Source organism: Leopardus geoffroyi, chromosome C2, assembly GCF_018350155.1.
Source record: "Leopardus geoffroyi isolate Oge1 chromosome C2, O.geoffroyi_Oge1_pat1.0, whole genome shotgun sequence".
Lineage (NCBI taxonomy): Eukaryota > Metazoa > Chordata > Mammalia > Carnivora > Felidae > Leopardus > Leopardus geoffroyi.
This window is the reverse complement of record NC_059333.1, coordinates 65,544,636-65,569,811: the sequence shown is the minus strand read 5'-3', so window position 1 is coordinate 65,569,811 and position 25,176 is coordinate 65,544,636. Positions and strand designations below refer to the sequence as shown.

General features: G+C 41.5%; 2 protein-coding genes across 2 annotated transcripts in view; one reads left to right on the top strand and one right to left on the bottom strand.

Moving 5' to 3' along the window:
- ARHGAP31 (Rho GTPase activating protein 31) overlaps window positions 1-25,176 on the bottom strand; it is a 117,258-nt gene that overhangs the window by 30,905 nt on the left and 61,177 nt on the right. Inside the window, exons 2-6 of the mRNA XM_045502132.1 lie at window positions 19,142-19,244; window positions 16,327-16,471; window positions 2,908-2,990; window positions 1,855-1,962; window positions 356-498 (exon numbers count right to left, since the gene is read on the bottom strand). Coding sequence (XP_045358088.1) covers window positions 356-498; window positions 1,855-1,962; window positions 2,908-2,990; window positions 16,327-16,471; window positions 19,142-19,244 — 582 coding nt within the window. The remainder of the gene's footprint in view (window positions 1-355; window positions 499-1,854; window positions 1,963-2,907; window positions 2,991-16,326; window positions 16,472-19,141; window positions 19,245-25,176) is intronic.
- On the top strand, window positions 9,095-9,501 carry LOC123610914 (ATP synthase subunit f, mitochondrial-like). The gene has a single exon (XM_045502133.1). It carries the CDS (start codon window positions 9,115-9,117, stop codon window positions 9,379-9,381), a length of 267 nt encoding a protein of 88 aa, XP_045358089.1. The 5' UTR covers window positions 9,095-9,114; the 3' UTR covers window positions 9,382-9,501.

The following is a 25,176-nucleotide window of genomic DNA, read 5'->3' as shown; positions in this document are numbered from 1 at the left end:
TGAAATTAAATTTGAAATAGAATAGTTAAAAGGGAGGAATGTTGCCTGTAGATAATAGCCCAAAGGGTTTAATAACTAACTAAAACCAATGGGAGATCCAGTGCTGCATATGCATTCATGGGATAGGCCAGGTATGCAGCTGACCAGAAACACGCTACAGCCACCCACAGACACATCTTGCTGCACGCAGACAAATGTACATGTATGCACGAACCCCAGACACTGACACACAGAGCAGTCAGCACACGTACGCAGCCAACACTCGGAGCTAGAAGCCTAACTTATTATTGGGTCCCATGACTAAGGCAAGGAAGAAGGATGGCCTGGTGGCGAGTCTGCCAGACGGAGCCGTTACCATTGTTCTCCAAAGACCCAGGTGTGCCGTTGTTAAAGATTTGATCCACATGATTCAGTATGAACTCAATCACCACCTGCTGGACCCGAACTGCAAGGAAAGCAGCATCTCCATTGCAACCAGTGGCTTCGATCTCTTTGGACCTAAATAATGGACGAAAGACACTCAGTGAGTGAGTCTGCCCCATAACTGAAAGCAAGTAAGGGGAGTCAGTGGGTCTTTTGTACAAGCCCCATCTCCTAAATGTATACGCTTTGTTCATCTCTAGATTATTTTAACTACGTAAGACCTATTAAAAGGACTCTACTCCGACTTCAGCCAGGTCACGATCTCGCGGTCCGTGAGTTCGAGCCCCGCGTCAGGCTCTGGGCTGATGGCTCGGAGCCTGGAGCCTGTTTCCGATTCTGTGTCTCCCTCTCTCTCTGCCCCTCCCCCGTTCATGCTCTGTCTCTCTCTGTCCCAAAAATAAATAAACGTTGAAAAAAAAAATTAAAAAAAAATAAAAGGACTCTACAAAGTCTGTAAGGCCTAACACAATGAACAAACTTATTTAAAAAAAATTTTTTTAATGTTTATTTATTTTTGAAAGAGAGAGAGAGAGAGAAAGAGAGAGCAGGGGAGGGGTAGAGAGAGAGAGGGAGTCACAGAATCTCAAGCAGGCTCCGGGCTCTGAGCTGTCAACACAGAGCCTGACACAGGGCTCCAACCCATGAACCATGAGATCATGACGTGAGCCGAAGTTGGGATGCTTTACTGACTGAGCCACCCAGGCACTCCATGAACAAATTTAAAAACAGTTACCATGTATACCATGTATCATACATTGCTAGACTATAAACACTGTATTACTGAATATGCAGGAATATATTTTTTTCTTCACAGGATCTCCTTCCACCCCCATCCAATTGTGCTATGGGGCAGGTCATCATTTATGAAGCCACATGAAGCTGTGACCCCACCAAAACCAACAAAAGCCACTAAGCCCCAAAGACAAGAAAGGCCTTTTCAAGAAATTATAATATACAGACCCTTAACTTTAGCCACATCCTGATTATAGCCAGAAAACGCCTTTGGAACCCAGAGTTTCCAGGTTAGCAAGCAAAGAGCTCAGGCTGTGAAAATCACCTTTTTTTTTTTTTTTTTAAAGTGTATTTATTTATTTTGAGAGAGACAGTGAGAGCAGGGGAGGGGCAGAGAGAGAGGGAGAGAGAGAGAATCCCAAGCAGGCCCTGCACTGTCAGTGCGGAGCCCGAGGAGGGGCTCGAGCCCACAAACTGGGAGATCATGGCCTGAGCCGAAAACCAAGAGTTGAATGCTTAACTGACTGAGCCACCCACGCACCCCTAAAAACATCTTTAATTTACATGTGTTACACATGACCACTTAGCTACAGGTTTGTCTTCCAGTAGCTTCCGTTTTGAAGAATACGGTCTTCATTTCAGTTGTTGGGCTGCCTTGAGCCCACTGGGGTGACGAGAAGGTGAGGTTGTGGTGGCTACCTGAGCAGGTTTGGTGCCCACACCAGGGCCAGGTTCCTGGCATGCATGTTGGTCTTGCTGCTGAAGGAGGCAATGTGGGCCAGGTGTCGAATCAGGTATTCCAAGGTCCTGTAATGGGTCATTTAAAAATTTTTTTTAACAAAATAAGAAACTTCAGTGCCTGTGCAAAGCCTGACGACTGGGTTTGGATTTAAGAGAGTCTAAATATTTCTATCACATGAATTTTGGAGGAATATCAGGAAGGTAACAAGATTGATGGAAATAATCTTCGTCCTAGGCATGCTGGCCGAGGGTGGAGAAGGGAAATGGTTTTGTCAGAAGTCAGCTCAGGCCCTTGGAGAGCCAGAGACAGACCCGGGAATCACAGCACCCAGAGCCCGAGAGATATCAGTGGCTCCCTTGGCTTCCTTTTACGCAGGTCACCATTGCCACCACACAATCTTGAAACCGGCTCTTATCTCTGCCCCTTCTGTAATTACTCCAGCTACAGGTAACTTGGTTCTTGTTAGAGAGCTGACCTCGTGGGTGAATAACATCTGTTATTATAGGAAGTTCTTTCTTATCCCACATCAAAATCTGTCCCCTTGTAAAAGAGGCTCAGAGAACATTGGGAAAGGTGGTTAGATGAGGGGTTAAACGGTGAAAACAAAATGGAAGGGTGAGCTGATGTGAGGGGTGGTACTGATGAGCAAATAGAGAGATCAGTCCGTCAAAAGTTCAAAAGGTACAGCCAAACCCTATTTAAAAATCATCCTGGTTTCCATAGATTTGTGTATACTATGAATCTGGGTAAGAACCTAGGCTATCACTGCCAGTGAGGCTGGCTTGTATGGCCAGAACGACTTCCTGTGAGACTCTGAGGGCTGCCCCTTCCTGTCAGTGTCCCTGGTCAGGCACCAACTCACTCTGATAAAGCTGACCTGCTCATCCACCTCAAAATGCCGCAGGAAAGTCACTGTCCACTGAACTTTTTCCCTTTTATGATGCCAGCCTGCTTCTTTGGTATTACACCACTTTGAGAGGCTGTGGGCTTCTTTCACCAAGGATTCTTACCTGTAATGGGATGGGGGAAGCTCCTGGATAACATTTTGGATTCGGGCCAGTTGGCCTTCTTCCGGGCAATGAGACACGGCCTCCTGTGAAGAAGAACATGAAGTAGGCGAGTGGGTGCTTGAGAGGGTGGCCACCCACCTGCGTCTGCTGGCCTTCTTTAGGTTTCTGGCACTCCAGCCTCCCAACTAGGCCTAGAGATCGTCTTTCCAAGAAGCATGCTTTCCTAGTAAAAACAAACAACTAAAATCTGACAGTTTGTGATGCGAAGTATCTAACAGTGAGTGCGAGTGGGGACATGTGGATTGTTTAGGTCTCTGTGTGTCCTCAGAATGTTGTTGGCTATCTGGTAAAGATGCAGAATGCTGGGTGTGTGGTGTGGCAGAGAGAGTGACAGAGATTCACACTGGGAGAGGGAAAGAGAGACGTGGAGATGACAGGTGCGACTTGATGGTCTTGCCTGGACTTACTCTCTGGTTGTTTCCTGTGTGGGTATTTTGTTCTCCTGAGACAGGGAAACTGAAGGGACCTCATGAAAAAAGCTGAGTTTTTTTTTTCTTTGTTCCTATTCCTGCTTCTGTTCTTGCTAGGACCTACACCCCCGCCTTACACATACCTTATAGAACAGGTAATGTATGTTCTCCTTGCAAAGGTCAAGGAGTTAATGATCTCTTTGGAGTCTTCCAGCCTAAGAGATGACATCTAAAGAGTGACCAGGTGAGGTCATCACGACCATTTTCCAAGACCACTGACTCATCAAGGCCCCTGGCTCTAGGGCATAAGTGACTTACGGAGAACACCTAAACACCTATCTTTGTTCCTGGATTACTGAGAAGACACATGCACTAGACAACCATCCTCAACAAAAACCCAGGCCCCAAGCAAAGATGACATTCACTCTTCTTTCCTTTCTGAGTCTCTGTGATACTCTCTCCATATCTACACTCTCTATGTCTTCGATAAACTCTACTCTCACTTCCTTTCGTTGTGAGTTTGATTTCCACCCTGTGAGAAGCCGAGGACCCTCTTGGCTGGTCCCGTGAGACCCCCTCTGGGTCCTTGGACCCAGCCATCCTGCATCATTCCTCTCGGCCCAGGGCCCTCAAGGAGAGGCAAGGGTATCAGTTAAGGCAGTGTGATCACAGGCTTGTTCAGAACTCCTGCACGATGTAGGCATCCCTGAGCAGATGCCCCTGTGCCTTGTCCTGAGAAACTGTTCTGCCTGTGCCCAGCCCCTTCCAGTGTGGTGGCTGAGTGCTCAAGCATGGGAGCAGTAGCTAAGTGCAAGGTCAATGGTAATCACATCTTTCTTTTTTTACTGAGGTACACTTTACATACATTAATAATGTACAAATCTTAAGCTAGAGCTCCATGAATTCATTCATATGCACATACCCATGTACCCCCACCTAGATCAAGATACACCTTAAAGGGGGCTCCTGAGCTCATGTCAATCTTATGACCCTGAATTCACAGGCATATGTAACTTACATAGTCTTGTGTTTCCTCCCAGTGCTAGAAACTTGCTTTACATTTGTATATAATAAAAAGTAAAATCAGGAAATGCATTCTTTAATTTGATAAATATTGCCCCCTGTAATACAACCAAAAATAAGTTCCTAAGTGTGGTGTGGTTTTCTTATATCCCTCACCTCGATTCAGATTTTAGGTGTTATTTTGTGCTTGTGAATAAAGGCTGAAGTTCAAATGCTCAGTAGTGAGAAGTTTTAAGCACAGAAAAGTAGAAGGAAATTAACTTTACTGGGCACTTTCTGTTATGCCACGCCCTATGTGAGGTCACACTTGCTGGGTCTGTTCTGTTCTAAATTAGAGAAGTCCTAACTGGGGCCAGCCTGGACCTCCCAACTCCTTTACTTGTCTCCATTTTTTTCCCACAGAATTCACCACCATTACTTATACAATATAATGTACTTACTTATTAGGTTTATTGCTTATTGTCAGTCTCTCATGCTAGATATAAACTCTACAAGTGCAGGGATGTGATGAGTCTGTGTGCCTGGAGCAGGGCCTGGCACCCAGGAGGCACTCCCTCCATATTTGTTGAACATCATGCCAGGGCTTTGTCAACCAAGTGGTTTCTTCCCCCCCTTCTTTTCTCTGCTCTCCCCTCTTAATTTAATTGAAATAAAACATACACAGAAACCAACTGTTTTAAAAGGCAATCAAAATTCTCTACATAGGAAAACTTGAGATTTTGTTTCCTGAGCATTGGTGGGAGAAATGAGGGTCCGGGAGGGTCACAGTCACAGGTGTCCCAATCTTCTGGTGGGTGTGCAAGCCTGAGAAGAGAGCCAGCATAAACACGATCTCTGTCGTAAACCTCAATTTTTGAGATATGGAGGAGGTGGAGGGTGGGAACAAGAATGAGGCCTGGAGTAAGCACCTTGACATCTCTGCTCTTTCTGAGAAGTCATTTAGAAAATAGATTTGTGGAGAAGACCCAGACTCCCAAGGCAGGGAGAACCTCATAAGGGAAGCCAAGGGAGAGAAGCTCCAGAGGAAGGAGGGACTGTGGAATGTAGTACAGGTCCTCCCACATTCTATCCTGCAAAGGGGGAGGGAGGGGTGGGAGGTCTCTTTTCCCCCCAGCAAACTTTGTAAAGTGCCCCCACCCTCCTAAACCTGTGTCTGGGGAATAAAGGTGCAGGTCAATTTAACAGCCTTCATGGAAAGTTTCTTTGATATTTTAGGAAGCTGTTAGTCATCTTTGTTCTGAGAGGCTGGGCGGGCCCATCCCCTGATGCCTGTAGGTCCCATTTGGGATTCTTGTTTATTTCATTGTTCACAGCCTCTCCCCATCCCATTCAGAAGCCCTCTAGATCCTGTAGTTTCTCCTGGAGGGTCCAGTCCTTGAAAACTTGTTTTTAGCACTCTTTATGTTTCCCCAGTAGGTTGGCAGAACCTACCACTGGGAAATTGGAGAAGGGGAGTTAAAACTCTGCCTATGTCAATTTTTTGCCTGAAAGAGAGTTTCACTCAACTTTTGCCAAGCTACTCTGGCTAGCAATTAAATCTTAAAAGATTTAAGGATGAATCTGCGACTATTTGCTCTCTTCCAATCAGTATCAAGAAGACTGCTTCTCTGCCCTTTGTGGACTCCGTCCAAGACTAGACTCTCTCCCTTCTGGTGGGCCCCTTGCTCCTGTTTTATCTGTTTACCTGAACACCACCAGCACTCTTACTTACAGCTCACGTCCTGCTACCTCGCAGCCCTGTCACCATGGTGGACAAACAACCCGTGCCTATCCTTTCCAACTGTAATCCAACTGCAACTCAGTATTGTCCTTGATTTTCCATCAATTATTTAAAAATCATTAAAAAGCCATTTTTGTTATCTTAAAATATTTTAAGCTATTAGACTCAAAAGTAATTCATGCAATGATTTTATTTTTAAAAATATTTTTAACGTTTATTCATTTTTGAGAGAATGAGAGCATGTGTGTGTGTGTGTGTGTGTGTGTGTGTGTGTGTGTGAGCAGGGGAAGGGCAGAGAGAGAAAGAGAGGGAGACACAGAATACTAAGCAGGCTGCAGGCTCTGAGCTGTCAGCACAGAGCCCAACTCGAGCTCAAGCTAAGGAACCTCGAGATCATGACCTGAGCAGAAGTCAGATGCTTACCTGACTGAGCCACCCAGACGCCCGGATGCACATGATTTTAAAAATGAAAGCATTCAAACGAATATACAGAATAAAGTCTTCCTCCCAGGCACAGACCTTCAGAGGTTGTCTCCAGAGGCAACCAGTGTGTCCTTTCAGGCACTCGTTATACCTTTCCATCTTTGTCACACATGTGGAACAAGCATGATTATGAAAGAGAACTTCAGCTACCTCCGTCTGACCTCCGACTTTCAATTGATTTTCTTCTTTCCAGCTTATCTTTTAACTCAGGAAAAACACCCTGTGGGCAAAGCATCCCCTGATGGGGACAAAACTGCCCCTCAAGCAATAAGGACTGCCCTGAGTCAGCAAGATGGGAGTGACTGACCCCAGGACAAGGATCGGTTTGACCTTTACTACCTACGTGCCTGTACCCACCCACCTTTGCCCCACATTTTCCTTCTATAAACCTTGAAAGTATTCTCAGCACTTTGGAGACAGTCTTTGAGCCACGAGCTGCTGTCTTCCCAGTGTCGGCCTCTCTGAAATAATTCCTCTCTTGCTTCACCACCACTTGTCTCTGCCTTTGGGTTTCGTCAGCAGTGGTGGTGGAACCTGGTCTGTGTGGGACCTCCAGAGGCAGGTGCTCTTGTACCCCTGGGCCCTGGCTACAATTACATGACCTGTCCCATCTCCAATTTCTCCATGATCCTGCTTTGTCGGGGTTTGAGGGGTTTCCTGGGACACAGGACTTCCAGTGTTAAAACTGGGGGAGTTCTAGGCAAACCAAGGGCAGCTGGCCACTGTCCCCCTTTGTAGCTATCTTGAGCTCACGGTCAGTCGGCTTTTGCCACACACTCATTCCCCACCTCAAGTGGCATTTCAAATATGTGTGGATCCGCAAACCTGTCAGCAAACATTTACCAAGTAAACAGTGACAACATTTTCCAGCAGCTGGAGAGCAGGGAAAGGAAACATAATAATGAACAAAATAAACACTGTTTCTGTCCTCAGGAAGCTTAGGATTGAATGAGGGAGACCGATACACAAAAGAGTTATTTCAACATAAATTCAGTATAAAATTAAACACCTCCCCAAACTGCCTTCTCTAAAAATCCCAAATCAGCAACTTTTCTTTTGGGCGTGATAATTTTACCTGAATCAATCTGGTGAAGACTGAATTTTTCCTAAAATGAACTTTTTTTCCGATGCAAAGGAAATGTAATGTTGTAGGTTGAGCAATTGCTCCCAAAGATATCAGGTCCTAATCTCTGGAACCCATAAATGTTACTTTATTTGGGAAAGGAATCTTTGCAGATGCGATTAAGTTAAAGGTTTTGAGATGAGATGATCCTGGATTATCTCAATGGCCCTAAATGCAATCACAGCTACTCTTATAAGAGGGAGGCAGAGGGAGATCTGACCCAGAGAGAGGAGAGGGCAGTGCAGTCACAGAGGCAGAGATGGGAGTGATGTGGCCACAAGCCAAGGAGTGCCAGAAGCAAACAGAAGATGGGAGAGGTGAGGAACAGTTTCCCCTAGGCTCCCTGGAAGGAGCACAGCCCTGCACACACCTTGATGTCAGCTCAGTGAAACTAATTTCAGACTTCTGGGCTCTAGAACTGGGAGAGAACAAATTTCTGTTGTTTAAGCCACTAAGTTTGTGGTCATTTGTTACAGCAGCTATAGGAAACTAATACATGATTAAAAATTAAAATATGAACAATGAGGGAATTATCATCACTTGCTATCCTACCATACAGACGTTAACTGCTGTTAACCTACTCACATATGAAACATAAAAGAAGCAATCTGCCAGGACTTCCCAGCACCAAACATGAATACTGGCATCATCTCCTATTCACTTGCATACACTATTTTTTTTTTCTCCATTTAACTTTATATTGTGGCCAATAAATACGCTTAAGAAATGCAATCTTAGGGGCGCCTGGGTGGCTCAGTCAGTTGAGCATCCGACTTCAGCTCAGGTCATGATCTCACGGTCCGTGAGTTCGAGCCCCGCGTCGGGCTCTGGGCTGATGGCTCGGAGCCTGGAGCCTGCTTCCGATTCTGTGTCTCCCTCTCTCTCTGCCCCTCCCCTGTTCATGCTCTGTCTCTCTCTGTCCCCAAAATAAATAAATGTTAAAAAATAAAAAATAAAATAAATAAAAAAAAATAAAAAAAAAGAAATGCAATCTTAAAAAAAAGAAAAAAAGAAATGAGACTTTTCATGGCTACCCAGGATTAAAAATAGTAGATTTATTATCATTTATTTTAACTCATCCCTTATTGTTACACAGATACTCCCCAAATTTTGGTATTATAATATTGCAATGAAATATTTACAAGTCAATCATTTATGTACACATCTGATTATTATCTTAGAATGTAGTTCTAGAAATAGAGTTACTGTATTAAAAATATGAGCATTTTAGGATTCTTGACAGTAATTTCAAATGACTTTCTGAGATATCCAGCCAGTTCACACTTCCAATAGAAAACCATACAAGAGCCACTGTCACCACAGGATCACCAGCATGAAATACTAATGTTAAAAAATTGTTTCTCACAGCGGACACCCAGGACTCCAAGATGGCGTCGCCCGTACCAGTGAAAGAGAAGAAGCTCATGGATGTGAAGCTAGGAGAGCTTCCAGGCTGGATACTGATGCGAGATTTCACCCCTAGAGGCATTGCTGGCGCATTTCAAAGAGGTTACTATCAGTATTACAACAAGTATGTCAATGTGAAGAAAGGGAGCGTTGCTGGAATTTCTATGGTGCTGGCAGCTTATGTGCTTTTCAACTATTGTCGGTGTTACAAGGAACTCAAACATGAGCGGCTACGCAAGTACCACTGAAGAGGGCCCAGTATGGAGGCAGATTCGGCATTCCTGACCGTGACCTTTGAATCCTTTCATATCCTAATTCAGAATTAATGTCCAATAAAAGATGACTGATACTCAAAAAAAAAAAAAAAATTGTTTCTTTAATATGCAAATATATTTTTCTAATACATTTAATAATTTTTTTTTTTAATTAAAAAAATTTCTTAGGGGCATCAGGTTGGCTCAGTTGGTTAAGCATCCGACTTTGGTTCAGGTCATGACCTCACGGTTGGTGGGTTCAAGCCCCACATCAGGCTCTGTGCTGTCAGCACAGAGCCTGCTTATGATCCTCTGTCCCCCACCCACCCTCTGGCCTTCTCCTTCTTTCTCTCTCTCTCTCTCTCTCCTCTCAAAAATAAATAAACTTCAATAAATAAATAAATAAATAAATAAATAAATAAATAAATAATTTTTTTTACATTTCAAAACTGTCTACCTATATGACTTTTTGAAAATTGTTTATTTATTTTTGAGAAAGAGAAAGTGTGAGCAGGAGAGGGTCGGGGGCGGGGGGGGGGGGACAGAGGATCTGAAGCAGGCTCTGCACTGACAGCAGAGAGCTCACTGAGGGGCTTGAACTCAAGGACCAAAAGATCATTACCTGAGCCAAGGTGGGACACTTAACCGACTGAGCCATCCAGGTGCCCCATCTGACTTTTTTTTTAATTGAAGCACAGTTACACACAATGTTACATCAGTTTCGGGTCCATTTATAATTTTTTAAAAATTGTATTTCTTCTCTGCATTGTTTGTTGAGGTTCTTCACTCATTTGTTTAGCGGGTGGCTTTTTTGTTATGTGGTTATTTATGGGTTTTTTTCCCCTTTATTAATAGGTAGGATTCCATATAATTAAAGAATATTAATCTCCCATCATCTTTACTGTAGATGGTTTTTATAGTTGGCCATTTGCCTTTTAATTTTGTTAAGGTGTTTTTTACATAGGAAAAATAATTTATATGTAGTTTAGTTTGTTACATTTGTCTCTGCTGATCTTTTTCCCTTTGCTTTTGTTGTTAGAAAGACTTTCTTTACCCTAAAATCTGCTAAATGGTAAGAGTGTAACTGGACTTTCCTCCTTTCCTAATAGTCAATTTTCCTACTACCATTGATTGAATTGTTCCTTTGTTACTCTGGAACGCTTTCTTTACTTCATATTAAGTTATTGAATGCTTGGGCCCATATAGGAGTTGTTAACTCTATTTTAAAATAGTATGGTACTTTTGAGACAGAATATTAAACCTTTCCTTCTATTTATTAGCTGTACAAACCCAGACAAGAGAGTCTCTGAGGCTCATCTGTAATTCTCTCATCTGTAAGAGACTATAAAACCTACTTCATACAGTTATTATGAAGATTAAGTATAACATTTTAATAAGTTTATCAAGTTTATCATGTAGTAAGCACTCAATAAATAAGCCCATTAGTATAATTTCATTAATATTTTTCTAGTCCTATTATTCCATTGACATAGTATTCTACTTTAGCTGTGCAAGTGGGTTTAAATAAATCATTGTAAGAATTTGTGACACTTTTAACAGAGCTATTTCTATATTCCTGAAGAAAGTTTGTTTATATCATCATAATTTGTTATTGTGATCAAAGAAAGTAGTTAAGTGATAAATTTTTCAACAATAGTCAACTTCACTAAGGTCCTACCTATGTCAAAGTCAGTTGCACAGCAAAATACTTTTATTTCATTTTTCAGTGTCAATACCATGTTAGATATCCTGGAAATATGATGATGACAAGTTGACAATAATGTTGCTTTGGTATTACTGTGTTACTGTGGGAGAACAAAATGACTAGCAATGTTAGGGAACGAAAGTGAGAAGAGGGGCGCCTGGGTGGCGCAGTCGGTTAAGCGTCTGACTTCAGCCAGGTCACGATCTCGCGGTCCGTGAGTTCGAGCCCCGCGTCGGGCTCTGGGCTGATGGCTCAGAGCCTGGAGCCTGTTTCCGATTCTGTGTCTCCCTCTCTCTCTGCCTCTCCCCCGTTCATGCTCTGTCTCTCTCTGTCCCAAAAATAAATAAACGTTGAAAAAAAAATTAAAAAAAAAAAAAGAAAGTGAGAAGAGATAAATATAGATTTTGTTCTGAGCCTAAAAGCAAGATTTATGAAGAAACCGTATATCTAAAGTTTCCAGATAAGAATTTGGGGCACCTGTGCGGCTTAGTTGGTTAAGTGTCTGACTTCATCTCAGGTCATATCATGGTCTGTGGGTTTGAGCCCCACGTTGGGCTCTGTGCTGACAGCTTAGAGCCTGGAGCCTGCTTTAGATTCTGTGTCTCCCTTGCTCTCTGCCCCTCCCCCACTCATTCTCTCTCTCTCTCTCTCTCTCTCTCTCTCTCTCTCTCTCTCTCAAAAATAAGTAAACATTAAAATAAATTTAAAAAAAAAGAATTCTTATCTATCCCTCAACTATCATAAAATTAAACTTAGTTAAAATAAATTAGACTCATTCTGTTCTTTAACATGATGATATTCTATTCTATCATATTCTAAGATGCACTATTATACTGAAAAGAGGATTAAAACCATGTAGAAAACAAACAATAAAGTCTTATGCACAAGTTAAAAACAAAAATTAAATATATTTTTGGTTGATTCAGATTGCAAATAATTTAACAAATTAAAAATATCCAGTGTTGGTTGGTGAGGCTGCAGGGAAAAGACCATTCTTATCTCTCTGGAGAACAATTTGGCAATACATCACAAAATTTTAAACTTTTTTTTTTTTTTTTCACACCAGCAGCACATGGCACAATGGTCAAGGCAGAGTTCTGAGGACAGCTTCTGAGCTGAGACAATCCATGTTTCCATGGAAGATAAGGGGATTTTAAAAAATCGTTAATGTTTATTTTTGAGGGGGGGCAGTGGCAGAGAGAGAGGGAGAGGATCTGGAGCGGGCTCCACACTAATAGCAGAGAGCCCAGTGTGGGGCTCGAACTCAGAAACCACAAGATCATGACCTGAGCTGAAGCAGGATGCTTAACCAACTGAGCCACCCAGGTACCCCTAGGGGATGTTTTTGACAGAATGAAAGGATAGAATGAAAAAATGTTTCCTTGCCCCTGTGATGAAACAGGTTCAAATGTCACAGTTAAGCAAAGGGTCAAAGACTAGTTAGCATCCTAAAATAATTGTTTGCTAAAATAAGCAAATTGGATTTTTCTTTTGTTTATATATTCTCTTGCTTCATAGATATTTGGTGTATTATGCTAAATGAAAGTAAGTTTCCTCAAATCCTAATATATTCTAAATTTGCTCATTACTAAAATGTTACTCTCTTTGTTTAGTGTTTTCTGTTATGTTACTACATTATCCACCAGAGATCAGTGAAACCCTACTAGTTAGATCATAAAGTTTAAATAGCTTCTATTTACTGTAATCTCAATTTATAATAAATGGTAACATTAAAGTGTGATTTCTTCTATAAACTAGTCTCAAACTCAAGTTGTTGCTGAGGAGAGAGATATATATATAATATATATAATATTACATAATATATAATATAATATAATATATATAATATAATATAATAATATATATTATATATATAATATAATATTATATGATATATGTTTAAGAAATATACATATATTTAAAGATACGAGTAGCTCCTAGACACTCATAGAATTGTTAATCTGAAGCCTGAATCACTTGCAGTTTTGGGCACAATTTTGTGTGAATATGCATTTTTCTGAGAATTGGATCCAGAACTTTCATCATTTCCCTCAAAGGATCTGTGATTCAAAAAAGATTATGAATTACTATATGAAATAAATAATGTAACTTTTATAGTTTAGGTATTGGCAAATAGCACGTAAATACCTTGAGACCTACCAGATAACACTAACAGGAATTATCACAATTGAGAAAAATATGTTTTCCTGTTAATAAAATAAAAGTCTTTCTCCAAAGTCTGTGTTGCAGTAATAAACTTTTTTTTTTAATGTTTATTTAGTTTTGAGAGAGAGAGAAAAACAGAGCGTAAGTGGAGGAGAGGCAGAGAGAAAGGGAGACACAGAATCCAAAGCAGGCTCCAGGCTCTGAGCTGTCAGCACAGAGCCCAATGCAGGGCTTAAACTCACGGACCATGAGATTGAGATCATGACCTGAACTGAAGTCGGAGGCTTTATCGACTGAGCCACCCAGGCGCCCCAAGAAAATTTTATTTTATTTTATTTTATTTTATTTTATTTTATTTTATTTTATTGTTTATTTATTAGAGACAGAGCATGAGTTGGAGAGGGGCAGAGAGAGAGAGGGAGACACAGAATCCAAAGCAGGCTCCAGGCTCTGAGCTATCAGCACAGAGCCTGACGCGGGGCTCGATCTCACAGACCCCGAGATCATGACCTGAGCCAAAGTCGGACGCTCAACCGACTGAGCCACGCAGGCACCCCCCAACAAAATTTTAAATAAAAGCTTTTTACTCAGTAAATCTAATTCTATGATTTTTTTCCCTGAAGATATAAGCAGGCAAAAGGATAAAGATATATGTACAAAAATGTTTATTATATGTTGTTTTGTAAAAGCAAAGTGTTGAGAAACAAAAAGTCTAAATGTCCATAGTAGGAAACTGGCTTTAGAAATTCACTGCGCATATGAGAGAATACTCTGTAAAAAGTGTCTATTTGTCAGCACGGAAAGATGGACACACTGTTGAGTTAACACTGCAAAGCAGTGATATATAGTATTGAGAAGGGAAAGTGGGGAGAGTGAAAGAGAGAGACAGATTGAGAGAGCTTGAGAAAGAGTCAGAGGGGAGGGAGAGGGAGCAATCTGTAATGATGTCTCCTAAAATGTTAGCTGCAGATATGCCTGGGGTGTGAGATTTCCAGGGATTTCTACTTTCTCCTTTATACGTTTCTACGTTACTTTCATTTTTGCAATAAAATTCTATTTTCATCTGGGAAAACAAAAACACTGTGCAAGGAGTAAGAGTGAAAAAAAAACCCCACATGTTAACCGTAGTTGTTTTTGGTCTTTACAAGAAGAGACGAAGGGTTCCTTTCCACTTTCCTCCATTTTTCAAACTGTCTTTTAGCAAATATGACTACTTTTATTTTTATTTTTGTTAAATTTTTTTAAAGCTAGAGAACACAAGCTGGGGAGAAACAGAGAGAGAGAGGAAGAGAGAGAGAATACCCAGCAGGCTCTGCACTATCAGCACAGAGCCCGATGCAGGGCTTGAACTCACTCATCATGAGATTGTGACCTGAGCCAAAATCAAGAGTCAGATGCTTAACCAACTGGGCTACCCAAGTGCCCCCTGAATATGATTACTTTTAAAATGAGGAAATAATTACATATGGTAATGGTATTATAATCTGGCAGACTCACATGAGACCCACAACTTTTCTTCCTGGTTCCTGGGAAAGACTCCTCTGTAATTTTGATGGTCAGAGACTGCCATTGTTTTTGACTTAGCCACTCAGAGTGGCTTTGGCCTTAGTTCTCAAGGTCCACTTAGCTCTCTTAGGGTCCACAAACCACTGACACTTCACATCAGCTGGTATATGTTGGCTTCCCCAGTAGTCAACGACTAAACCCAAGTTTTTTGTGTTTTGGCCTCATTTTTTTTTTCATTAAAAAGTTAATGTCCTTTTAGTAGATGAGATTTTGAAAGTTAAAGTCTAAAGAGGCAGGGAAAACTATAACCTCATTATTGAAATAAATGGCTGTTAATCCTTTGAACATCTTTTTCTTTAATCAGATTTTAATATACAATTATGTATCTGTTCTTTTCCAGGTATCATTATGAGTGTTTCTCTGTATCATTGAAAACTCTTAAATACATTTTAATGGTCCAAGTTCAACATTTAAAATGCATCCATTTAGTCCTATATCATTTTGAACTGAAGAACATTTTATATGCTCAAAGGAAGTTTATTACAGGAGCCATGAGAAAGATTGCTGCCCATGTTAGAGCCTAGATCTGGTCCTTACCCATAATCGCAACTCCTACAAATCTTACTTTCAAGCATCACCTCTGACCACCTCATACTAACAGTCTGTTGACCTCAATAATCCATCAATACTATTTTTTTCACTGTTACACACACTGCCTTAAGGCCTCACTTCCCTTCTCATCCAGACAAAATTCCATGGTCAACTATTTCAATCACTCTCTTGTATATACCCTCATCTTCCTCATCCCCTTTATTAGCTGAATACACCCTCAATCTTGGTTAAATCCAACTGTACCTACTCTGTACCTCCATCCCTGCAGCCAAATGCTCAAGCCCAATTTTTAATGCTGTCTCTACAGACATCCTGTAAGCATTTATGCTTTCTACTTTTCCTATAGGTGCCCCTATCTGGTAACCATAGAGCTGCTGTTTAGGTGTTCTGTCCATCTATCTTTCATCAATCCAACTCACAGGCCTGCACTTCCTCTTGGCTGCATTTCCCAGATTATTTTCTTTTTCCAGCTTTCTGATCTCTCTCTTGACTTGGGTTTGTTCTCTCTCCCTTCTCTACCTGCCCACCTCATTCCCAAACCCCCAAAAGAAATACAGAAGAAGTCGCCTGATAAAAATGAACTAGCCGTGAGTGTACATCTGGAGTCTCAGGTTCCTGTCCTACTGTGTCACCTTGGGCCAGTCATTTCACATCTCTCATTCTTAGTTTTCCCCCTATACTATGAGGTACATTCAGCTAAATAAACATAGAAGTAATTTTAATCCAGCTCTTGAAACAAATAGCCACGATTCTGAAAATTTAAGAAAGGAAAAATTTAGCCAATAGATCCACTACCTTACTTTCTTCCCTATACCATCCTATTTCCATTACCTGGCTAAGACAGTGCCAGCCATCTGGTGAGTATTATTATTGTTATTTTAGTGCTGAAACTCTCCTTGGCCCATCCACGTGTCCCACTCAGTAACCATAATGGAAATCCAAACACTTACCGTGAATTTCTCATAGAGCTCATAAGTCAGAAGGGGGTTGGGCAGCTCCCTAAAGTACAGCTTGCAGAGTGAGCCCACACAGTGGATGTCCTGGAGGTACACTTCCCTTGTCAGATCTGGACATTGATCTGAGCCAAACTCTTGCCTGAAACAACACAGACAGAGACATAACAACCTCGGGAACATGTGTTCTATGTAAGCAGCCGCTTGACTGCTTAGGGGTAAAAAGACCCTAAACTGCTGATCTGACTACATTTTGACCTCTATTCAAAATGACCTTCTATTCCTGGCATAAGGAAGCTATGGGAAGACTTATCAAATCAGGTCTGGATCTTCCCTGTAAAAGCTGCTGTCATTAGGAAAACATAATGCCCATTTACAAATGGATTTCTCAGCGCATTATGTCTGCAGTTTCAGTTATGAACAGTGGGGAAATATGAAAACAATCCGCCAAAAAAGCCTGTTGAGATTTCAATTCTTCAACATTTTGTTCCAAATGAACTTTTCTTTCTTGGAGGAGAGACCAAAACCAGAGTGAGTCAGATTGTTATCATTCATCTCCATATACCTACGTCAACAAACTTGTTTTATCTGAAGACTCAAACCCAAGGTTTAAGCAACTATCTCCTTGCTGCTAAATGGAAACTTCTAAGCTCCCTGACAGGGACTCCCACAGGATAGACCAGCTTCTAAATATCTTCTTTTTTTAAAAATTTTTTTTTAATGTTTACTTATTTTTGAGACAATGTGAGGGACAGAATGCAAGCAGCCGAGGGGCAGACAGAGGGAGACACAGAATCTGAAGCAGGCTCCAGGCTCCGAGCTGTCAGACCAGAGCCTGACGCGGGGCTGGAACTCACAAACTGTGAGATCATGGCCTGAGCCAAAGTCAGACACTTAACTGACTGAGCCAATCAGGCGTCCCATAAATATCTTCTTATAAGCAATGTATAGTGAGGTGTTTGGGAACATCATCAGATTCCAGGCCTTGTTTCTGATTATAAAACATTTCCTTATCAAGCTTATGTGAATACACTGCCTCAAATAGTATACACTTGTAAGTTAAAAATCTGTTTAAGAAATGACAATTTTCAGCTTTAACATAGAGGAGGAATTAGGTTTCCTGACAGTATTCATTTGGTCAGCCAAGTAGTGGCAAAGTCAACAGGACTCTCGGAACCAGCATTTCAAAACAGCTCGCTGCCCATTTTCCTGTCACCTGGTTCTGGACCTTCAACAAAGGGTGGGGAAATCCCTGATGGTGGCCAAACCTGAAAGGAGCTGAGTGGGGCCCTGAAAAGAAAACCATGCAACGGCCTTATAAATTCACAAGTGTGTGTGTGTGTGTGTGTGTGTGTGTGTGTTTCTTTAAGAGGCCAGAACAAGAATAATTTGGAGCTTATTCATTTATTTAGCCAAAATTTCCCTGTCGAGGCTAATAGGGTTGGTCCTTAAATGAAAAAGAATTGGCCATTGCTCAAATGTTCTCCTACGGTACTAACTACCATGTAGTTGGTATATTTCAGAGCTAAGAGTGAAACATTAAAAAGTATTTGTTGAAACTCTAAAAAATGTCAGTAAATTAGTGAAATTATAAAAGCACATAGATCTGTTAAAATCTATGGTTACAATAAGCTGATTAGTTTTGAACAGTCACCACTTCTCCAGGAATAAAAAAGATGTTTTATTCCTTTGGTATAATTTCATTATAATTGCGATTTGAGGGGGAGGGACAGGAAACCAAGTCAGAGGAAGAAGACGAAAATACATTAACTTTACAATCTATTAAATTTAACAGACTATTCTGGTAACACGAATGCTTTTATTGTTTCAAAAGTCTACATTTATTTACAACTAAACATATAATAAATATATAAAAATACCACCTGATAAAACACTCTGTATATATACTGTATATCTTTTCCCTTTATTTGATATATGTAATACATATAAAACATACACATATCTGTGTTTTGTGTGAAGGTTATTATACTCTTAATTCAATGTGACAGAAATTTCTTCCAAAAAACTCTAGGATAAATTCTAGAATTGTTTAGGAAAAAGCAATACATTTGGAAATAACCCATCTATCCATAGTCTTTTAAATATCAGCCTCGGGTGCCTGGATGGCTCAGTCAGTTGAGCATCTGACTCTTGATTTTCACTCAGATCATGATCCCAGGGTCATGGGATCAAGCCCACTAATGGTGGAGCCTGCTCAAGATTCTCTCTCTCTCTCTCTCTCTCTCTCTCTCTCTCTCTGCCACTACCTCTGCCCTTCTCCCCTACTTGTGTTCTCTCTATATAAAAATTAAAATTAAATAAAATAGGAGCCTCAATGAAAGAAATGCACAATCATGAAGATTTGTGATTTCCTGACCAAGTGAAATATCCAATGTTGAATGTGTGCCAACAGAAAAACTCCTATCATCTCCAAGTTCTGAACACTATGTAATTGGGATCTAACTGAACTCTGGGTAGACAAGTGAATGATAATAAATCATGTTTTCCTGACTTGTATTTTAAATCATTTGAGTTCAGCTGAATCCACCTAAGAAGGCTAAACCTGGTGCAAGACAAAGAAACAGATTAAAAACTCTCAGGAGCTTTTGTTGGAAAGAATTACATCAGACTAGAGGATTTCCTGATTAGATTAAGAACAGTTAGGCATCTGAAAACATCACACTTGATCTTCTGCCCTGCCACCCTTCTCTCAACTGCTTCAGGTTTTTAATACTCCCAATTCTGGCGAACAGAGGTATGGACAGAGGAAGGCTCATGGGAGAATTCTTTGGGGGCTCTTCTTTTAGCTCACCTTAGCCTTTGTATATTTGAGGTGACTCCCGAAAGCCGATAAATTCCATCCACAATGCCGTGAGTCTCTATAAATTCTGCACAGCTCTTCAATACATATGGAACTATGAAAAGAGAAACAATAAAGTATTAGATATAAGTCTAACTGTTCTTTAAAGATATCCTTTTAAAACTCCAGGTAACTTCAAAGAGAAGCAAGTATGGAATGCATGTGAGTTACAAGTGGAAACAATTACTTTTAAATGGTAGATGATATTCTTTTGTATTTAAAAAATCATGAGGTTTTGTTAAACTTTAGAAAAGTCATGTGTTTTAAGAGTTGGTTGGGTTTTCTTAAAAAATTTGAAAAATATGCAAACACTTAGATTTTGAAACCAGCAGTGACCTTGGAAATCCCACAACTCAATCTCCTCATTTCACTGGTTCTCCTAGTGTGGTCTCCTGACCCGCAGCATCAGCATCTCTGGGGAACTTGTTGGACATGCAAATTCTCAGGCCCTACTCCAGACCCACTGAATCAGAGATTCTGGAGGTGGTGCCCAGCAATCTGTGTTTTAAAAGCTTTTAATGTGAATGCTAGCACGATACAATTGCCTATACTACACATGAAGAAACCAAGGTGCAGATAGATTTACTTACCTCATTCAAGATTATTTGTTGCTTATGAAAAGTAATTAACGTGGGAAAATCCTTATGATATAAGTAGGTAAAAGAAAAATAAGGCACACAATCAAATATACATTGTGAATTTAGCTATGTTAAAAAAAATGCAAAGGAGAAAAGACTAAAGATGTCCACCAGAACGTTAAAAGTGATTAAAAGGTCAAAGTGTTAAAGTATTTTTTTTAATGTTTATTTATTTATTTTTGAGAGAGAGACAGAGACAGAGACAGAGACAGAGAATCCCAAGCAGGCTCCACGCTGTCAGCACAGAGCCCAATGTGGGGCTTGAATTCATGAACTGTGAGATTATGACCTGAGCTGAAATCAAGAGTCGGACACTTAAACAACTGAGCCACTCAGGCACCCCTGAAGTATTTTTTTAAAGGTGAGAACCGCCCTCCACCAAGACCACTGAATGGGTCAAATCAGTCATTGATTGAATGGACCACATAAAAGGGACCACCATGGCCTTTGGAATTCCTGCCACTTCAGAAGTTCATTGCCCGGGTAGAAAAGCCTGACTATGCCAACCTCTCCTCAAAGCTGACCCTGATTGGCCCAGCCAGTTCAGTGACAGAATGGCAGTTGTAGGCCTTCTGGATGGCATGGAGAGAACAAGTTTCTTGCCACCCTGGTCCCTGAAGAGATCCACCTGAGGTCCCTCCATGACAGTGTTGTGAATGGTGGTTTGGTATGGAGCACCAAAGCCTTGGGTGCTGAAGTCTTCAGTCATGGAGGTGGTATGGAACTTCATGAACTAGTGCTTGGGTTAGCACTGTGCTCTCTCCCCCAAAATATACCTAATCCACTAATGCCTTAGATCAGAGTAATGCCAATCCGTTAAAGCTTAATGTGCATGATCATGCCTGCACACAATTCCAAGTTGGGCTGGACATTACATAAGTAGACACCAGGTGTTCAGACTTAACATTCTTCCTGGAGTCTATATTACAATATTTTTTAAACAATTCCCACCATTTCTTTCAACTACCAACTATAATTTTGGATGTTCAGTAAAATTCATCATCCTTAAAGTATTTCACCCACCTCTCAAAGGCCGTGCACGCCCAGGACCATTCCCCTCCAGGACACATCCATGTTTTGCCCTGATCTTTCATGACTGGAACTGGGGAAAAACTTCTTAGTTATCTCAGGTAGGAAGAGGGCAGGGAATGGGCTCGGGATTGGAAATATTGAGACCAGAAACCAGCAAGGTGGAACCACTCACTATTAGTGAATACAAGGTGGGAGCAGGGTGTGGTGGGGGAGGGGCTGTGAGAATGGGGAGGGGTCCAGGACCTCTGCCTGGCTCCACCCAAAAGAGCTATACTCTGATCTGTTTTATGAAATAGTTTTCTCGGTGAGATTTTTGTCTCCCACCCCCATGTTGCTAAATAATAAACAAATAAATAAACAAGCAAACAGAGTTCAATGTTTTAAAAAAAAATGTTTTGCATTTTTGTTTTAATCCCTATTGTGCACAATAATGGCCAACTCTTTCCCTACAGCACCAAGCTGTTGTTTTGTGACTGCCACATTTGGTCTATGGTTGAGAACACAGGTTCGAATGTCAAACTGCCTTTGTAACCTTAGGCAAGATACATATGTAATAATTCTGTTTCTCAGTGTCCACATCTGTAAAATGAGGATAACAGTGATTTTAACCTCATAGTTAGGATTGAAGTAATACCTGTAAACATTTAGCACAGACCCTGATATATAATAAGCATTCTACAACGACAGTTGTTATTTCTATTTGAAGCTTCTCTGTGATGTAAATTCGTAATTTGTGAGATGCAATCTTGGTGAAAATAATTTACCTCCTCCTATCCAATGGATGATTGGGGTAGAGGGGACCAACCACTTACCAGTCGACACTCATATCTACTATTTGGAATGGCTTCTGTGTCCTTCTTGGATTAAATATTTCTATTTGAAGGTAATTTTGCTTGTCTGAAGTCTCTTTTCTATGCATTTAAGTGTGTTTCTATAACACAAAGGCGGCAGGATCCAACAGTGCACAGATTTTGAGTTAGAGTCCCGGGGCTATGCTTGGCCTTGGTGTGGTCCATAGCACATCTCTGTACCGAGGTATATGGCTATTGTGCCATGCAGGGCACAAGTGGACTTAAGAGCTCTGAGCATTCCCAAGAAGGACTCAAGACAAAGCCCTGGATTTGAAGGGCCTTTATGAAACACTCTACAGAAGGTGTAGTGTGGGGTCACCAACCTGTCCTATCCCATTCTCAGGTAGGGCCCTTCCAGTACCATAGCTCTTAGGTGCAGTACCTCAGGTCTGTTTGATTTAAAGGTGGAGAAAACACATTCCCGGATGGAGCCTCCACCACAAATTTACTCTGGCTTTGATACAGAGGCCCTAGAACCTCTCGTCCACAGCTCTGTTTAAACAAGAGGCAAGAGTAAAACAACTCAGGGGAGGAGGCTGTGTTCCGGGTCCCTGAGGAGTGTTAGCTTTCCTGGATTCTTGTCTCGGGCTGAGTTGGAAGATGAAGGAATTCCCCATCATACTCAGTAAATGGGAAAGGATCCACTGAATCTCCATAATCATCTAGCTTGAGAGCCAGAGCAGTGGTTCTCAGACTGCAGTCCCTGGACCAGGTGCACCAGCAGCAGCTGCCTCCAGGAGATTCTGATCTGCGCTAAGGCTGAAGAACCATTAGTCTAGGCATGAGTTTCTCATAATTTAATGTGACCCAGGTTACTGGGATCTTGTTAACATGTGGGTTCCAATGGGGGAAGAGTGTCAAGAATTTGCATTTTTAAGAAATTCCCAGGTGATAGGAATACTGCCCCTCTACAGCCCACCCTTAGGGTAGCAAGGGTCTAAAGGTAATACTGGTGAGTGGTGCTGCAGAGGGTACTAAGAGTTTATAGAATTCTGTAGACTATTGTCTCCGGGGTCCAGCCAAATTGAGGACACCCTAGAATTGTGGATACGATAGAAGCTTGACACAAAATAGCTGAGTAGTCATAGATGGAAAGAAAGCTTTCACTGTCAATTTAGGCATGGGCAGGAGTAATGTTAGAAGTCAGAGTCACAGAGCTAGTTTAATTCTGAGGGTTTATCATGGACCCAAAGAACTTCAAGTCTCCTCCTACAGAGGTACACACAGTTCAGTTGCTGATTGTGATAGAATGTTGTAACTTCTTTGAACTGTTTCACGGATGGTTCTCGAAGACCCTTTTATGTTTTGTTTTTTTCTGGATCAGCAATCCTAAATGTTAAATTTTTTTTTTTAACGTTTTTATTTATTTTTGAGACAGAGAGAGACAGAGCATGAACGGGGGAGGGTCAGAGAGAGAGGGAGACACAGAATCGGAAGCAGGCTCCAGGCTCTGAGCCATCAGCCCAGAGCCTGACGCGGGGCTCGAACTCACGGACCGCAAGATCGTGACCTGGCTGAAGTCGGACGCTTAACCGACTGCGCCACCCAGGCTCCCCTAAATGTTAAATTTTAATCCGAGCACAAAATAAATCTTGAGGTGGTTTCTGATAGAGAAGATAATTTTGCCTTTGATTTATGCTTTACAGTTTACACAACATTTTAAAGCCTTTGTCTGATTTGATCCAACCTGGTACAACTAACAGACATTTTATACTTATAAGTAATGTGGGGCACTTCTTTCCTCAACTCCTAACTCTTCAAGGATTTGGTGCAGAAAAGTCCAGCAGTTAAATAATTTCTGAGTCCCCCCAGAAGAAATGTCTGGCAAGATGCCCCAGTTCCCTGTGTGGCCAGGACCTGATCAGATCTGGAGACAGAGATTGGAGCAAGCACAGTTTTATTTGGTTACTTATGTGGTCATGGCAACCATATGATTTCATAGTGCAAACTGCATTTGGGTTTTAGGGAAACATGGCCCTCCTTCCCCCCCGTTCTGGATTCTTGTTAAGGTCTTCTACTGGTCAGATTTCATCTCCTGTCTGGGTCCTGCATTCCTAATCTTTAAAGTGAAGTCTAATCGTATATACACACAATGGAATCCTACTCAGCCATCAAAAGCATATGATAAATGATAAATGATAAAGCATATGGGCAACAGAAGCCAGACTATAAAGGAGTATGTACTAGGGGCACCTGGGTAGCTCAGTCGGTTAAGCGTCTAACTCTTGGTTTCTGCTCAGGTCCGACTCTGCGTTTCTGCTCAGGTCATGATCTCATGGTTGGTGAGTTCAAGCTCCACATCAGGCTCTGCATTGACAGTGCGGAGCCTGCTTGGGATTCTCTCTCTCTCTGCCCCTCCCACTCTGTCTCTCAAAATAAATAAGTAAAATTTAAAAAAAAAGAGTACCTACTGTACTATTCCATTTATATTAGAAATGCAAACTATAGTGGAAGAAAGCAGGGAAGAGGCAGGAGGTAGGAATTGGGAAGCAGTCGGGGAAAACTTTCAGGAATGAAGGATATATTCATTGTGACTGAGGTGCTAGAAGGGACCAAGGGCCAAGGGTGCGTGAAGAGGGTGGGTGAAGAAGAATTGATTGTTGCAGGAGGAGGGTAATAGAGCAAGGGAAACAAGCCGCTGCACAGGGAAGAAATCTTCTGAACATCTACTGCCGTGCATAGGGCAGAGTGAGGACTTCAAGCAGCATTGCTATGCTGTGAATGGGGCAGCACAATGGCATTTTTTTTCAAGAGATGGAGTAAAGATTTCAATTACTTTTCCATTACTCTTGGCCATCAGCAGAGAACTTCCTAGCTCCCCTCCTGACCCCGGGAATCTAAGAGCTGTCACAGTGGCTCCCCGAAACTTCTCTCTCTGCCAGCTCCTGCATTTTATTTCTGTCCTACCCTTTCTGTCCTGCAACTCCTTCTCCCTAGCCTTTGGGAGTCTCCGCTTGCCTAGAGGTCGCTGTCCCCCGCAATTTCCCCTCTGATTCTTCCTCCGCCTTGTAATTTCTTTGTACTCTCTTCCTCTTGGCCTAGTGCCGAATTAAAGAGAAATTTGAAAATGTGTGGTATTTATTTTAAAAAGTGTTATGCTCTCTGTTCTTTAAAAAAGCAAAGTAATTGCTTTCTAATTTTCTAAATTTTTAAATATATTTTGACTTTGGCATGTTTTCCTTAGAGAAAAGTTTTTTGTTTTTTGTTTTTTTATTTTAATCTTAAAAAAATTCAGATATAGGGGCGCCTGGGTGGCTCAGGTTATGATCTCACGGTTTGTGGGTTCGAGTGCCGTGTTGGGCTCTGTGCTGACAGCTCAGAGCCTGGAGCCTGCCTTGGATCCTGTGCCTTCCTCTCTCTCTGCCCCTCCCCCACTTTCTCTCTCTCTCTTTCTCTCTCTGTTTCTCTCTCTCTCAAAAATAAATAAACATCACGGGGCACCTGGGTGGTTCAGTTGGTTAAGCCT